At 55.7% G+C, this 17,991-nt stretch overlaps 1 protein-coding gene across 4 annotated transcripts in view; it reads right to left on the reverse strand.

Moving 5' to 3' along the window:
- TNPO3 (transportin 3) overlaps nucleotides 1–17,991 on the reverse strand; it is a 115,341-nt gene that overhangs the window by 23,437 nt on the left and 73,913 nt on the right. For 2 of the 4 annotated variants that reach the window (XM_075599257.1, XM_075599258.1), the window contains exons 15-21: nucleotides 14,993–15,053; nucleotides 12,295–12,435; nucleotides 9,111–9,227; nucleotides 6,755–6,849; nucleotides 5,032–5,188; nucleotides 4,776–4,895; nucleotides 3,700–3,867 (exon numbers count right to left, since the gene is read on the reverse strand). In XM_075599257.1, coding sequence (XP_075455372.1) covers nucleotides 3,700–3,867; nucleotides 4,776–4,895; nucleotides 5,032–5,188; nucleotides 6,755–6,849; nucleotides 9,111–9,227; nucleotides 12,295–12,435; nucleotides 14,993–15,053 — 859 coding nt within the window. The remainder of the gene's footprint in view (nucleotides 1–3,699; nucleotides 3,868–4,775; nucleotides 4,896–5,031; nucleotides 5,189–6,754; nucleotides 6,850–9,110; nucleotides 9,228–12,294; nucleotides 12,436–14,992; nucleotides 15,054–17,991) is intronic. The other 2 variants (XM_075599259.1, XM_075599260.1) reach the window with 1 other exon arrangement.

The raw sequence follows: 17,991 nt of genomic DNA on the forward strand, positions 1-17,991 counted from the left end.
ACTCAGCGTTACCGTGTCACAGCAATCCCACCGCGCTGCTTCCTCTTCCCTAACTCAGCGATACAGCGTCACAGCAATCCCACCGCGCTGCTTCCTCTTTCCTAACTCAGCGTTACCGTGTCACAGCAATCCCACCGCGCTGCTTCCTCTTCCCTAACTCAGCGATACAGCAATCCCACCGCGCTGCTTCCTCTTGCCTAACTCAGCGTCACAGCAATCCCACCGCGCTGCTTCCTCTTCCCTAACTCAGTGTCACAGCGATCCCACCGCGCTGCTTCCTCTTCCCTAACTCAGTGTCACAGCGTCACAGCAATCCCACTGCGCTGCTTCCTCTTCCCTAACTCAGCGTCACAGCAATCCCACCGCGCTGCTTCCTCTTCCCTAACTCAGCGTCACAGCAATCCCACTGCGCTGCTTCCTCTTCCCTAACTCAGCGTCACAGCAATCCCACCGCGCTGCTTCCTCTTCCCTAACTCAGCGTCACAGCAATCCCACCGCGCTGCTTCCTCTTCCCTAACTCAGCGTTACAGCAATCCCACTGCGCTGCTTCCTCTTCCCTAACTCAGCGTCACAGCAATCCCACCGCGCTGCTTCCTCTTCCCTAACTCAGCGTCACAGCAATCCCACTGCGCTGCTTCCTCTTCCCTAACTCAGCGTCACAGCAATCCCACCGCGCTGCTTCCTCTTCCCTAACTCAGCGTCACAGCAATCCCACCGCGCTGCTTCCTCTTCCCTAACTCAGCGTTACAGCAATCCCACTGCGCTGCTTCCTCTTCCCTAACTCAGCGTCACAGCAATCCCACCGCGCTGCTTCCTCTTCCCTAACTCAGCGTTACCGTGTCACAGCAATCCCACCGCGCTGCTTCCTCTTCCCTAACTCAGCATTACAGCAATCCCACCGCGCTGCTTCCTCTTCCCTAACTCAGCGTTACCGTGTCACTGCAATCCCACCGCGCTGCTTCCTCTTCCCTAACTCAGCGTCACAGCAATCCCACTGCGCTGCTTCCTCTTCCCTAACTCAGCGTTACCGTGTCACAGCAATCCCACCGCGCTGCTTCCTCTTCCCTAACTCAGCATTACAGCAATCCCACCGCGCTGCTTCCTCTTCCCTAACTCAGCGTTACCGTGTCACTGCAATCCCACCGCGCTGCTTCCTCTTCCCTAACTCAGCGTCACAGCAATCCCACTGCACTGCTTCCTCTTCCCTAACTCAGCGTTACAGCGTCACAGCAATCCCACCGCGCTGCTTCCTCTTCCCTAACTCAGTGTCACAGCAATCCCACCGCGCTGCTTCCTCTTCCCTTACAGCAATCCCACCGCGCTGCTTCCTCTTCCCTAACTCAGCGTCACAGCAATCCCACCGCGCTGCTTCCTCTTCCCTAACTCAGCGTTACTGTGTCACAGCAATCCCACCGCGCTGCTTCCTCTTCCGTAACTCAGCGTCACAGCAATCCCACCGCGCTGCTTCCTCTTCCCTAACTCAGCGTCACAGCAATCCCACCGCGCTGCTTCCTCTTCCCTAACTCAGTGTCACAGCAATCCCACCGCGCTGCTTCCTCTTCCCTAACTCAGCGTCACCGTGTCACAGCAATCCCACCGCGCTGCTTCCTCTTCCCTAACTCAGTGTTACCGTGTCACAGCAATCCCACCGCGCTGCTTCCTCTTCCCTTACAGCAATCCCACCGCGCTGCTTCCTCTTCCCTAACTCAGCGTCACAGCAATCCCACCGCGCTGCTTCCTCTTCCCTAACTCAGCGTTACCGCGTCACAGCAATCCCACCGCGATGCTTGATTTTCCCTAACTCGGCGTCACAGCGTCACAGCAATCCCACCGCGCTGCTTCCTCTTCCCTAACTCAGCGATACAGCAATCCCACCGCGCTGCTTCCTCTTCCCTAACTCAGCGATACAGCGTCACAGCAATCCCACCGCGCTGCTTCCTCTTCCCTAACTCAGTGTCACAGCAATCCCACCGCGCTGCTTCCTCTTCCCTAACTCAGCGTTACTGTGTCACAGCAATCCCACCGCGCTGCTTCCTCTTCCCTAACTCAGCGTCACAGCAATCCCACCGCGCTGCTTCCTCTTCCCTAACTCAGCGTTACCGCGTCACAGCAATCCCACCGCGATGCTTGATTTTCCCTAACTCGGCGTCACAGCGTCACAGCAATCCCACCGCGCTGCTTCCTCTTCCCTAACTCAGCGATACAGCAATCCCACCGCGCTGCTTCCTCTTCCCTAACTCAGCGATACAGCGTCACAGCAATCCCACCGCGCTGCTTCCTCTTCCCTAACTCAGTGTCACAGCAATCCCACCGCGCTGCTTCCTCTTCCCTAACTCAGCGTTACCGTGTCACAGCAATCCCACCGCGCTGCTTCCTCTTCCCTAACTCAGCGATACAGCGTCACAGCAATCCCACCGCGCTGCTTCCTCTTTCCTAACTCAGCGTTACCGTGTCACAGCAATCCCACCGCGCTGCTTCCTCTTCCCTAACTCAGCGATACAGCAATCCCACCGCGCTGCTTCCTCTTGCCTAACTCAGCGTCACAGCAATCCCACCGCGCTGCTTCCTCTTCCCTAACTCAGTGTCACAGCGATCCCACCGCGCTGCTTCCTCTTCCCTAACTCAGTGTCACAGCGTCACAGCAATCCCACTGCGCTGCTTCCTCTTCCCTAACTCAGCGTCACAGCAATCCCACCGCGCTGCTTCCTCTTCCCTAACTCAGCGTCACAGCAATCCCACTGCGCTGCTTCCTCTTCCCTAACTCAGCGTCACAGCAATCCCACCGCGCTGCTTCCTCTTCCCTAACTCAGCGTCACAGCAATCCCACCGCGCTGCTTCCTCTTCCCTAACTCAGCGTTACAGCAATCCCACTGCGCTGCTTCCTCTTCCCTAACTCAGCGTCACAGCAATCCCACCGCGCTGCTTCCTCTTCCCTAACTCAGCGTCACAGCAATCCCACCGCACTGCTTCCTCTTCCCTAACTCAGCGTCACAGCAATCCCACTGCGCTGCTTCCTCTTCCCTAACTCAGCGTCACAGCAATCCCACCGTGCTGCTTCCTCTTCCCTAACTCAGCGTCACAGCAATCCCACCGCGCTGCTTCCTCTTCCCTAACTCAGCGTTACTGTCACAGCAATCCCACCGCGCTGCTTCCTCTTCCCTAACTCAGCGTTACTGTCACAGCAATCCCACCGCGCTGCTTCCTCTTCCCTAACTCAGCGTTACTGTCACAGCAATCCCACCGCGCTGCTTCCTCTTCCCTAACTCAGCATTACAGCAACCCCACCGCGCTGCTTCCTCTTCCCTAACTCAGCGTCACAGCAATCCCACCGCGCTGCTTCCTCTTCCCTAAACTCAGCGAGCGTTCGCGCGTCATATCACTCCCACCGCGCATGCGCAATGGCATACTCGTTAGTGAGCCCTCTAATTACAGGACTGAACACTGCACCTCCATGGGAATAATGCACGTGGTCTTCGCCGGACCTGAATCCCCCCGTGTATGTTTGTGCTGCGCTGGACCTCCTGAATGGCCGCACTTACATATAGTGCAACGCGGGTTGTGGGCTCCCTGCTGCCAGTATCGCTTGGTGTTACTCCCTTACTGACCGATGCACTGTGTGTGTATTAGCTTCAGTGCAGAGGAGAGATACAAGGAAGATTGAGTATAGGAGAGTAGGGTGACCGGAGGAGTGATCCTTACCGGCCTGTCGAAGGCCATGATCTCCCAGACCACCTCGGCTACGTCAGGCAGGGTGTACGGCGGGAGACAGAAGCAGCACGCGTGGACCAGTTGGCTGATGAGCTGCTGCCCGACCTGGCTCAGAACCTGCTGGATCAGAGCCTTGCGTACCTCAAAGTTTTCCTCGTGCTACACAGGGTGACAGAGGGGGAGACGTGACCAAGACGTGGCCGCCAGGCCCTCAAATAACTGACCGGAAAGGCAGTCATCAGGAGAACTGACCGCCGACCATTCACAATGAGATCCTGCAGGGCCGCACAGAACAGCCCCCGCTGTGCGCCATAAGGAAGAAGCAAAGTATTGAAGAGACGGGGGATCCTAATAAACCTTATTAACTGTACTGACCAGAAAGAGGATTTTATGGAGACCCTAATATCTGTAAGAGGAAAGCCCTATTGATCACACACAGGACCTGAATAAGAGAGAAGTCCCTTTTGGCCAGAAAGTGAATGATATACTCCCCTAACCTTCCTTAATGACCGCACTAACACTGGAGATGATCGCTAGGAGACCCAACTAACCCTCTGGGAAACACCCACTTCTCACCAGGACACGTCCTTCTCAGACCACATTGGATACAAATTAGACGCCAGGAAGCATTAAAGATGCTCACGGACCCTGCATCAATTCTACGGTCCCTTATTAAGACCATAATGAGAAGACCAACAGAGGGCATTCTACTGACTCTCCTCCAACCATCACAAGCCGTGTCCTGACCGTACAGGAGGTCTCCGAGTGCAGGAGTGAGACTGGTCTGTGCGCCAGGAGGAGAGAAACCAAAGCGTCCCTAGGGATCGGAGAAACTCAATTTGATGGCAGGTGAGGACCACTTGCCTATCCCCGTGTCCCTACCCCTCTACCCCTGTATCCCTACCCCTCTACCCCCCTGCTTGACTTTATGATACTCCTCTCATATGTAGGATAGCCGTATAGCTACCCCAAGCAGTTTTGAATTTCCTTACGGTTAGCCTCCACCTCCTCCACTGGGAGGCCATGTCATGTATCCACCACCCATCCAGGATGAAAGACTTCCTCACCTTTCCCCTGAGCCTCCCACCCTCCTGCTCCAGAGAATGGCTTCTTGTTCTAGAGCTTCTCTTTCTGACATATGCTTCCCTCCTGTACCTTGGTGAAACCCTTGATATATCTGAAAATTTCTGGGGAGTGAGAGAGGACAGTCAGAATAAGAGACAGCTGAACATCTCCCGGAGAGGGCAGCGAGACGGCTGTACACCTCTGTAAGACAAGGGGAGGGAAGAGAGGGCGTTAGCCGTGCGCAGGGACCGTACTCACATCATTGGACACCCCGGTGTGTATGAGATCACGGAGAAACTTCATGACGCTGCAGTTGGCGTCCCGGTGGTCTAATAAGGTGGCAGCGACAGCCCACTGCAGCACGTGGATCACCACCTGACTGCGCAAAAGGACGACGGGGCAGCGCTGCACGAACCTGAGGAGGCACGAGAGTGTGAGCTCTTCAGGCAAGGGACCTGAATGTCTGAGGGTGGAAACCAGGGGTAGCCAACTCCAGTCCTCTGTGGCCAACAGGTCAGAGTTTCAGGATATCCCTGCTTCAGCACAGGTGGCTCACTCAGTGAGACAGCACCACCAGTGCTGAAGCAGGGATATCCTGAAAACCTGACCTGTTGGTGGCCCTTGAGGACTGGCGTTGGACACCCCTGGTGTACACATTCAGCAGGACACTGTGCGACTATTAACCTTACAGAAGCACAAGTCCCCCAGACACGGTTACATACACACGGGCACGGGGGGTGCATCAATACTCCAGATACCCCAGGCCCTCCACGTGCGAGTACTTGTACTCAGAATACATACACATACGTGACACATACATATTAATACACACAAAGTGCCTCCATTGGGGCTAGTTAAGCTATCCCACCTACACAAAGGCTGTTTCAGGGATCTTTGCCGAGTCACTGACTATTTCTTAGCACAAGAGAATATATTCACTTTACATCAGTGTGTCTCTTACTGAGGGGAACTGGAGGGAGAGGTGGGAACGATAAGGAGAGAGGGAGACGTGGGAACGATAAGGAGAGAGGGAGAGACGTGGGAACGATAAGGAGTGAGAGGGAGAGAGGGAGATGTGGGAACGATAAGGAGAGAGGGAGAGAAGGAGACGTGGGAACGATAAGGAGAGAGGGAGAGGTGGGAACGATGAGGAGAGAGAGGGAGAGGTGGGAACGATAAGGAGAGAGGGAGAGAGGGAGACGTGGGAACGATAAGGAGAGAGGGAGAGAAGGAGACGTGGGAACAATAAGGAGAGAGGGAGAAGTGGGAACGATAAGGAGAGAGGGAGAGAGGGAGACGTGGGAACGATAAGGAGAGAGGGAGAGAAGGAGACGTGGGAACGATAAGGAGAGAGGGAGAGGTGGGAACGATAAGGAGAGAGGGAGAGAGGGAGACGTGGGAACGATAAGTAGAGAGGGAGACGTGGGAACGATGAGGAGAGAGAGGGAGAGGTGGGAACGATAAGGAGAGAGGGAGAGAGGGGAACGATAAGGAAAGAGGGAGAGAGGGAGACGTGGGAACGATAAGGAAAGAGAGAGAGGGAGAGGTGGGAACGATAAGGAGAGAGAGGGAGACGTGTGAACGATAAGGAAAGAGAGAGAGGGAGACGTGGGAACGATAAGGAAAGAGAGAGAGGGAGAGGTGGGAACGATAAGGAAAGAGAGAGAGGGAGAGGTGGGAACGATAAGGAGAGAGAGGGAGACGTGGGAACGATAAGGAGAGAGAGGGAGACGTGTGAACGATAAGGAAAGAGAGAGAGGGAGAGGTGGGAACGATAAGGAGAGAGAGGGAGACGTGGGAACGATAAGGAGAGAGAGGGAGACGTGGGAACGATAAGGAAAGAGAGAGAGGGAGAGGTGGGAACGATAAGGAGAGAGAGTGAGAACACCAAACAATGCAAGACGGAGAATAACTCCTTTCTGCTCTCCGTTTCATGGACACCCAGCCCGAACCGGGCCAACGCGCCTGTTGCTGCCGTTACCTGGTGAAAAGCCGGAAGAGATCGTCCACGGTGTCTGGGTGATTTCGGAGGCCGTTCTGGTGCTCCAGGAGCTGGAAGGTGGGGACGCACAAAGCCTGCAGGGGGAGAGACACACACCGGTGACACTACCACGGAACAGCCACAGATACTGGTTGGCCCCTTCGCTGCTGCTTTAGAGATTATACACCTATCGGACACTAAACTAGATTATTCACGTCAGCCAAACCGGCCCCGATTGGTGACCTGGCGATGAGGACAATCCGTGCGCAGGCTCCACCGTTACTTCTATATGGTATGGGATATTTCTGGGGTTGTCATATCCACCCAATACCCCGCTGTGTGTGCAGTATGGCTTCATCTACACGGCTAGTATCATCTACACTACCCCGCTGTGTGTGCAGTACGGCTTCATCTACACCGCAAGTATCATCTACAATACCCCGCTGTCTGTGCAGTACGGCTTCATCTACACCGCTAGTATCATCTACAATACCCCGCTGTGTGTGCAGTACGGCTTCATCTACACGGCTAGTATCATCTACAATACCCCGCTGTGTGTGCAGTACGGCTTCATCTACACCGCTAGTATCATCTACAATACCCCGCTGTGTGTGCAGTACGGCTTCATCTACACCGCTAGTATCATCTACAATACCCCGCTGTGTGTGCAGTACGGCTTCATCTACACCGCTAGTATCATCTACAATACCCCGCTGTGTGTGCAGTATGGCTTCATCTACACTGCTAGTATCATCTACAATACCCCGCTGTGTGTGCAGTATGGCTTCATCTACACTGCTAGTATCATCTACAATACCCCGCTGTGTGTGCAGCACGGCTTCATCTACACCGCTAGTATCATCTACAATACCCCGCTGTGTGTGCAGTACGGCTTCATCTACACTGCTAGTATCATCTACAATACCCCGCTGTGTGTGCAGTACGGCTTCATCTACACTGCTAGTATCATCTACAATACCCCGCTGTGTGTGCAGTACGGCTTCATCTACACTGCTAGTATCATTTACACTACACCGTTTAGTAGTGTGCTGAATTACGGCTTTATCTCCTATGGGTAATTGTCCCAGGCGATGTTACTGGATATCCCACTTCTCGTCTGACACATTAATGCCACAGACAGACACCCACATCTTAATGGAGCACAGATTAAATCCATGCTCCTGATATATATTTTATATATTAAGTAGGATATAGATATAGATATAGACAGTGGTTGACAAATCACCAAAAAATCTACTCGCCACACAAAAAAATCTACTCGCCACCTAGTACCAAATGTATGCTGCTTGGGCCAATAGGAGCTCGCCCCGATGTTAAATCCACTGCCCGGGGCGAGCAATTGTATAGGTTTGTCGAACACTGGATATAGATATATAGATATAGATATAGATATATAGATATATATATATTCAGCACTCAACAGGTTAAAATGTTTTAAGTTGCCCATGCATCATGAAAGGATTTTTTGGGTAGCTTGAAACGTAAGGGCGACTTAACTGAGTGAAGGATGTATATGCTAGAGATGAGATTTGGCTTTCCCACACATTGTATTACTGTGCTATAACATACTCCTTTTCCCACACATTGTATTACTGTGCTATAACATACTCCCTTTCCCACACATTGTATTACTGTGCTATAACACACTCTGAAAGGTGTGACCCTGTTTCTTAGCTGTCTAGTCATGTCTGTTATTTTAAACAGTTCCTAGGATTCCGGTCTGTGTTTTATATTTTCTGATGTCTCTCTTTCTAGCTCTGATATATATTTTTCTTGGTTCTTCCTGAGAAATCAGTGTGGTTTAGCTTCGTGAGAAACAAGTATGTCATTCAGTTAGCCAAGATAAATGATTTATAGCTCTTTGTCTGGAGCGTACAAGAAGGGAGCAATGTTACGCACACGTTACTACCTTCTACTTTCTAAAGATGCTTGTTACATCGAATGGAAGTATCCAATGATCGACCTTCACATGCGTTAAACTGAGCGGACGTATATAGTATGTATTCCTGCTGAACGGGAAACCGATCCCTGAGTATTATAACGAGAAGAGGCTTTTCTAACAGCTCCCTCGAAACCCGGACTGGAGCAGGGGAGCCGGGTCAAAATCACAGTGTCAGCTCCTTGTGACCATGGGCAAGTCTCCATAATTAGATTGTTAGCTCTACGGGACAGGGACGCGTGCCTGCAAAATCCTATGCAGAGCGCCGCGCACACGGTCAGCGCTCTTTGCATGTGTGCGCATTAAGAGCACTGAGCTCGGCAGAATGGTTGGCGCCCCAGTGCTGTCCCCTTGTTTTGCCTGGTGGTTCTCCGAGGTTACAGGTAAGGGACTCACCTGCAGCATGTCGAGCAGTCCCTGCTGGCAGCCTTCCTCCATCCCGTACTCATCCACAAGGATGCTGCCCAAGTACAGGAAGCACGAGTGCTGGTGAACCTGGTACACGTTAACCATCTGGGGTGGGAGGAGAGGACGACATACGTGAGGGGCAGCCACCTTCCCACACACCCGCACATCACAGGGTCCCTGCTCTTCCATTGGGGGCCAGCAACGCAGAAAGTGCACCTAGGCGGCACGCCTCCGGCAGAGAGACGGTGCACCGCGGCGGCACGCCTCCGGCAGAGAGACGGTGCACCGCGGCGGCAAGCCTCCGGCAGAGAGAGACGGTGCACCGCGGCGGCACCCCTCCGGCAGAGAGACGGTGCACCGCGGCGGCACGCCTCCGGCAGAGAGAGACGGTGCACCGCGGCGGCACGCCTCCGGCAGAGAGACGGTGCACCGCGGCGGCAAGCCTCCGGCAGAGAGAGACGGTGCACCGCGGCGGCACGCCTCCGGCAGAGAGAGACGGTGCACCGCGGCGGCACGCCTCCGGCAGAGAGAGACGGTGCACCGCGGCGGCAAGCCTCCGGCAGAGAGACGGTGCACCGCGGCGGCACGCCTCCGGCAGAGACGGTGCACCGCGGCGGCACGCCTCCGGCAGAGAGACGGTGCACCGCGGCGGCACGCCTCCGGCAGAGAGACGGTGCACCGCGGCGGCAAGCCTCCGGCAGAGACGGTGCATGCGGCGGCACGCCTCCGGCAGAGAGAGACGGTGCACCGCGGCGGCACCCCTCCGGCAGAGAGACGGTGCACCGCGGCGGCACGCCTCCGGCAGAGAGACGGTGCACCGCGGCGGCACGCCTCCGGCAGAGAGAGACGGTGCACCGCGGCGGCACGCCTCCGGCAGAGAGAGACGGTGCACCGCGGCGGCACGCCTCCGGCAGAGAGAGACGGTGCACCGCGGCGGCACGCCTCCGGCAGAGAGACGGTGCACCGCGACGGCACGCCTCCGGCAAAGAGACGGTGCACCGCGGCGGCACGCCTCCGGCAGAGAGACGGTACACCGCGGCGGCACGCCTCCGGCAGAAAGACGGTACACCGCGGCGGCACGCCTCCGGCAGAGAGACGGTACACCGCGGCGGCACGCCTCCGGCAGAGAGACGGTGCACCGCGGCGGCACGCCTCCGGCAGAGAGACGGTGCACCGCGGCGGCACGCCTCCGGCAGAGAGAGACGGTGCACCGCGGCGGCACGCCTCCGGCAGAGAGAGACGGTGCACCGCGGCGGCACGCCTCCGGCAGAGAGAGACGGTGCCGCCGCGAGAGACGGTGCACCGCGGCGGCACGCCTCCGGCAGAGAGAGACGGTGCCGCCGCGAGAGACGGTGCACCGCGGCGGCACGCCTCCGGCAGAGAGAGACGGTGCACCGCGGCGGCACCCCTCCGGCAGAGAGACGGTGCACCCCGGCGGCACGCCTCCGGCAGAGAGAGACGGTGCACCGCGGCGGCACGCCTCCGGCAGAGAGAGACGGTGCACCGCGGCGGCACGCCTCCGGCAGAGAGAGACGGTGCACCGCGGCGGCACGCCTCCGGCAGAGAGAGACGGTGCACCGCGGCGGCACGCCTCCGGCAGAGAGACGGTGCACCGCGGCGGCACGCCTCCGGCAGAAAGACGGTACACCGCGGCGGCACGCCTCCGGCAGAGAGACGGTGCACCGCGGCGGCACGCCTCCGGCAGAGACGGTGCACCGCGGCGGCACGCCTCCGGCAGAGAGACGGTGCACCGCGGCGGCACGCCTCCGGCAGAGAGAGACGGTGCACCGCGGCGGCACGCCTCCGGCAGAGAGAGACGGTGCACCGCGGCGGCACGCCTCCGGCAGAGAGAGACGGTGCACCGCGGCGGCACGCCTCCGGCAGAGAGAGACGGTGCACCGCGGCGGCACGCCTCCGGCAGAGAGAGACGGTGCACCGCGGCGGCACGCCTCCGGCAGAGAGAGACGGTGCACCGCGGCGGCACGCCTCCGGCAGAGAGAGACGGTGCACCGCGGCGGCACGCCTCCGGCAGAGAGAGACGGTGCACCGCGGCGGCACGCCTCCGGCAGAGAGAGACGGTGCACCGCGGCGGCACGCCTCCGGCAGAGAGAGACGGTGCACCGCGGCGGCACCCCTCCGGCAGAGAGAGACGGTGCACCGCGGCGGCACCCCTCCGGCAGAGAGACGGTGCACCGCGGCGGCACCCCTCCGGCAGAGAGACGGTGCACCGCGGCGGCACGCCTCCGGCAGAGAGAGACGGTGCACCGCGGCGGCACGCCTCCGGCAGAGAGAGACGGTGCACCGCGGCGGCACGCCTCCGGCAGAGAGAGACGGTGCACCGCGGCGGCACGCCTCCGGCAGAGAGAGACGGTGCACCGCGGCGGCACCCCTCCGGCAGAGAGAGACGGTGCACCGCGGCGGCACGCCTCCGGCTTAGAGACGGTGCACCGCGACGGCACGCCTCCGGCAAAGAGAGACGGTGCACCGCGGCGGCACGCCTCCGGCAGAGAGACGGTACACCGCGGCGGCACTCCTCCGGCAGAAAGACGGTACACCGCGGCGGCACGCCTCCGGCAGAGAGACGGTACACCGCGGCGGCACGCCTCCGGCAGAGAGACGGTGCACCGCGGCGGGACACGCCTCCGACAAAGGGCTGCTACCTTTACTGATAAAAAGCTGCATTTTTCAAAACTGGTCCAGCCCCGCCCCCCTGGCCAGCCCCGCCCCCCTGGCCAGTCCCGCCCCCTATACAAAGTTAGGGCAGATCATGGATCCTGCCTGCAGCGCCCTCTAATATTCCAGCATTGTACTGCAATAGCAGAGTGCTGGCACTAGGTCAGTAGCAGGATTACAGGTGTGTATCCCCAGCAGGGATAACATATTACTGTATATGTATAATATATTATTAAGCAGCCTTCTGGTACTAAATACACACTGTATCCGGCTGGGAGAATAAGGCCCTTAACCACGTCTGTGCTACTGGGACCAGCGGTCTGATGCCACTAATTTGGGGCCAGTCCTGTCCTGCCGAGAGCCCCGGGTGACGCGCGCCCTGCTTCTCCGAGTCCCTGGCGGTGTGCTCTGTATGAGGAAGGGGCTGTCCCTCCCGAGACATTACTTGACCGGCTCTTATGATGCACCAAATACAAGCAATGTTATCCCCCATAATTACCTGTGTGACGAGGGGCTGGAGGAGAGCGGCAGAGCCCTTCCCCACGCAGCGCACCGCGAAACGCAGGCAGCGGCAGCAGCGCTCAACAATCCGATTATCAGCGCGGTGTTTGTTCAGCGTCTCCGACATCACAGGCCAGATCTGAGAGAGAGGGAGAGCTTTATATAGAGGAAGTGCTTTATATAGAGGGAGTGCACACTCACTGCATCACGGTCATTCAGAAGTGGAAAGGGGACAACAAAGAATCTGTCACATGCAAGTCTTTCCTAGAAAGATGTACGGCTGTGTCCCGCAGTACTGTGACAGTGACAGGCTGCAGAGACATCACAGCCAGTGGGAGGGACCCATGGGCCCGAGCCTGTCCCTCCTACAGCAGGGTGACAGGATGGACCCTCCCCTCGCAGGGTCACATACAGTGACAGGAAGGACCCTCCCCTCTCAGGGTCACACACAGTGACAGGAAGGACCCTCCCCTCGCAGGGTCACACACAGTGAGACAGGAAGGACCCTCCCCTCGCAGGGTCACACACAGTGAGACAGGAAGGACCCTCCCCTCGCAGGGTCACACACAGAGACAGGAAGGACCCTCCCCTCGCAGGGTCACACACAGTGACAGGATGGATCCTCCCCTCGCAGGGTCACACAGTGAGACAGGAAGGATCCTCCCCTCGCAGGGTCACACACAGTGACAGACAGGAAGGACCCTCCCCTCGCAGGGTCACACACAGTGAGACAGGAAGGACCCTCCCCTTGCAGGGTCACACACAGTGACAGACAGGATGGACCCTCCCCTCGCAGGGTCACACAGTGACAGACAGGAAGGACCCTCCCCTCGCAGGGTCACACACAGTGAGACAGGAAGGACCCTCCCCTCGCAGGGTCACACACAGTGACAGACAGGAAGGACCCTCCCCTCGCAGGGTCACACACAGTGAGACAGGAAGGACCCTCCCCTCGCAGGGTCACACAGTGAGACAGGAAGGACCCTCCCCTCGCAGGGTCACACACAGTGACAGGATGGACCCTCCCCTCGCAGGGTCACACAGTGGGACAGGAAGGACCCTCCCCTCGCAGGGTCACACAGTGACAGACAGGAAGGACCCTCCCCTCGCAGGGTCACATAGTGAGACAGGAAGGACCGTCCCCTCGCAGGGTCACACAGTGAGACAGGAAGGACCCTCCCCTCGCAGGGTCACACAGTGAGACAGGAAGGACCCTCCCCTCGCAGGGTCTCACACAGTGAGACAGGAAGGACCCTCCCCTCGCAGGGTCACACACAGTGAGACAGGAAGGACCCTCCCCTCGCAGGATCACACACAGTGAGACAGGAAGAACCCTCCCCTCGCAGGGTCACACACAGTGACAGACAGGAAGGACCCTCCCCTCGCAGGGTCACACAGTGAGACAGGAAGGACCCTCCCCTCGCAGGGTCACACAGTGAGACAGGAAGGACCCTCCCCTCGCAGGGTCACACACAGTGACAGACAGGAAGGACCCTCCCCTCGCAGGGTCACACAGTGACAGACAGGAAGGACCCTCCCCTCGCAGGGTCACACACACAGTGACAGACAGGAAGGACCCTCCCCTCGCAGGGTCACACACACAGTGACAGACAGGATGGACCCTCCCCTCGCAGGGTCACACACACAGTGACAGACAGGATGGACCCTCCCCTCGCAGGGTCACACAGTGAGACAGGAAGGACCCTCCCCTCGCAGGGTCACACAGTGACAGACAGGAAGGACCCTCCCCTCGCAGGGTCACACAGTGAGACAGGAAGGACCCTCCCCTCGCAGGGTCACACACAGTGACAGACAGGAAGGACCCTCCCCTCGCAGGGTCACACACAGTGAGACAGGAAGGACCCTCCCCTCGCAGGGTCACACAGTGAGACAGGAAGGACCCTCCCCTCGCAGGGTCACACACAGTGACAGACAGGAAGGACCCTCCCCTCGCAGGGTCACACACAGTGAGACAGAAAGGACCCTCCCCTCGCAGGGTCACACACAGTGACAGACAGGAAGGACCCTCCCCTCGCAGGGTCACACACAGTGAGACAGGAAGGACCCTCCCCTCGCAGGGTCACACAGTGAGACAGGAAGGATCCTCCCCTCGCAGGGTCACACACAGTGACAGACAGCAAGGACCCTCCCCTCGCAGGGTCACACACAGTGAGACAGAAAGGACCCTCCCCTCGCAGGGTCACACACACAGTGACAGACAGGATGGACCCTTCCCTCGCAGGGTCACACACAGTGAGACAGGAAGGACCCTCCCCTCGCAGGGTCACACACAGTGAGACAGAAAGGACCCTCCCCTCGCAGGGTCACACACACAGTGACAGACAGGATGGACCCTCCCCTCGCAGGGTCACACACAGTGAGACAGGAAGGACCCTCCCCTCGCAGGGTCACACACACAGTGACAGACAGGATGGACCCTCCCCTCGCAGGGTCACACACAGTGAGACAGGAAGGACCCTCCCCTCGCAGGGTCACACACACAGTGACAGACAGGAAGGACCCTCCCCTCGCAGGGTCACACACACAGTGACAGACAGAATGGACCCTTCCCTCGCAGGGTCACACACAGTGAGACAGGAAGGACCCTCCCCTCGCAGGGTCACACAGTGACAGACAGGAAGGACCCTCCCCTCGCAGGGTCACACACACAGTGACAGACAGGAAGCGGTCCTTACTTCCTGGATGACTTTTTGGCACGGGTGGGTCTGTCCGTTCTCCACTATGGGATTGGTATGTCTAAGAAAACAAAAAGCAACAAAAAATGGTATTTATCATAAGAATTAACAGGATATGCTGCATCCCACCCAAACTCCACGGGACGAGCAGGAAACCCCGAGCGTACATCCCCACAAACACGCCGCTTCTTGCAATGAATGCTTACAACTCCCGAGGTGCCGGATTACTGCGCTAACTCCGAACAGCGAACGCGTCACCTTCCCCCCTGCTGAGATATAGCACAGGACTGCACACGGCAAAGGGGCAGCATCTAATAACGCCAGGCCTAAAGCCCCCCAACAGGTCAGGTTTTTAGGATATCCCAGCTTCAGCACAGGTGGCTCAATCACAGGCTCGGTCAAAGACTGAACCACTGATTGAACCACCTGTGCTGAAGCAGGGATATCCTGAAAACTTGACCTGTTGCAGGGGCTTGAGGACTGGAGTTGAGCTCCGCTGAAATAAAGTATTACCCCTCACCCGGTGTAGGGAAAGAGTTCCCATTGCATATTACTGCGGGCTGGAGGGAAATGCCCATTAGACTCTGGATATTTTAAGCCAGGGGTGCGCAAAGTTTGTGAGCTGCGCCCCCCTGCCTGCCAGCCCCAGCGATCGTACCCCCCTTTCACATGACCCGGCGGCGTCACCAAAGACAAGCTAAGTGAAGTAGGAGACATTACAGGGGCTTCCCGCGGTTCCCCGGCGTTTCATTTAAATGCCTCTGCAACCTCCACCCCAGCTTCAGCGCTCCCCCCTTCCACTCGCCAACACACGTTACACGAGACTAGCACTATATACTGGCTTACAAACATGCCACGCATGCGGTCTCTTTCAGGTGTTATAAGGGGTGTTACATCTGGTGTAAAATAACCACATGGTTATTAACTCGTATTACACAACATTAAAGGAGTATAATGCAAATCTACTGCAGCTAAAACCTTCTCCATTCCCCTGAACTATTCCATTCAAATGACACTTCTATAAACATATACACAAAGCGGAGCGCAAAAAAGAGAAAAGAAACACATTGTTAGTATAAAATTAAAGGTGATTAATATTTATAGTATGCATAAAAATGTAGAACTTACATAAAAATGGGATCACAATGAACCCAGAGATCACTGTGGGAGCTCGGAGGAGGGGTAGAAGGGCGCGTTTGTACGTCACCTCACTCACACGCAGTAGAGGGGCAGCGTCATTATGTTCCTCCGGGCAGCTGCGTTTTTACGTCCCTGTGGTGTTTGAGCGCGAGGTGATGCGGTTTGAATTTTGAGCCGGAACAACTTATCCACCGGAATATCTGGCATTTTGAGACCCTGCCTGTGTGATGGTACCAGTGCTCCCTTCTACCCCTCCTCCGAGCTCCCACAGTCATTTCTGGGTTCATTGTGATCCAATTATTATGTAAGTTCTACATTTTTATGCATACTATAAATATTAATCACCTTTAATTTTATACTAACAGTGTGTTTCTTTTCTCTTTTTTGCGCTCCGCTTTATGTGTATATATATTCGGTTGTTTGCCCCGCTGATCACGGGACAGTGAGGAGCTGCAGAGGGACACCCTTTGGGACATCACAAGATTTTTGGGACTGCGCGCACTTAATACTTTTTCTTGTGGACTTCTATAAACATACATGACACTATGCTATGTACTAGTGTGAAGATTGAGACGAGGTGTGTGGCTCAGGCTATATGAAGACAGACTAATCACCATTTTGGCTCAGCAGCCATTTTGAGTGTTTGCTTGTGTATGTGTGTACCTGTTTATATGTGTATGTTTGATATGTTGCAGAGCATCGCTCCTGCTGCAGACTAGCCCTTGTATGATTCCCAACTTGTCATGGAATTAAAATAATTGCATTTGTAAGAGTTTTTCCAGCAAAGCCATTTTTCGCTGACCTCCGCTTCCCTTATCTGGCAGCTTCACCCAAAGGGCTAACAGGTTTACTCCTTAAGTCAGGAGGTTGAGAGGCCCACATTGCTGTGGGATATATAGGATAAGGTATAGCTTACGAAGCATATTTATATATGAATAAGGATTTTATATAAGGGTCCATCCTGTCATTGTTTTTATCTCTAAGCCAGCCCCCTTAAGGGGCGTATTACTCATTTTAAAAAGTATAAAAATGTGATGCCAAGCATTATGTTCTCAGAGGAACGAGTTCATGTTGAATTCTCTCTCAGTTGTACCTTGGTGCAGATAAACTCACGTTGATACTTTGAACCCTTGACTCATTGATATTATTTCTACGCTTTCACACTAGAAAATAACCAGGAAAAGGGGTTATTTTTTTCCCATTCGATTTCTAGTGCAGCCTCAAATCCTCGTTTCTTTTGATTTATAGATATATATTTGAAGGATCTTTTTAGAGGCTAAACCACCCTACAGAGATCATTTGAACCCCATAGGAAAGCATAGATTTACATGCTAGGGCAATTACAGTATTTGCTATACATAGTTACATAGTAGATGAGGTTGAAATAAGACGTGCGTCACTCAAGTTCAAACTATGCTAAATTTAGACAACAGATACTTTATCCTATATCTATACTCATTGATCCAGAGGAAGGCAAACACAAAACCCCAGTGATACATTATCCAATGATATCTCATAAGGGAAAACGTAAATTCCTTTCCGACTCCAAGAATTGGCAATCGGATTAATCCCTGGATCAACATCCTTCCCATGTATACTTATTTGGAATATCCCTGTATACCTTTCCCATCTAAAAAGATGTCCAACCTTTTTTTGAACAAATCTATTGTATCTGCCATCACAGTCTCCATGGGTAATGAATTCCACATTTTAACTGCCCTTACTGTAAAGAACCCTTTCCTTTGTTGCTGGTGAAATCTCCTTTCCTCCAACCTTAAGGGATGGCCCCGAGTCCTTTGTACTGCCCGTGGGATGAATAGTTCTTTTGATAACTCCTTGTACTATCCCGAATATATTTG

Source organism: Ascaphus truei, chromosome 5 (assembly GCF_040206685.1).
Source record: "Ascaphus truei isolate aAscTru1 chromosome 5, aAscTru1.hap1, whole genome shotgun sequence".
Taxonomy (NCBI): domain Eukaryota; kingdom Metazoa; phylum Chordata; class Amphibia; order Anura; family Ascaphidae; genus Ascaphus; species Ascaphus truei.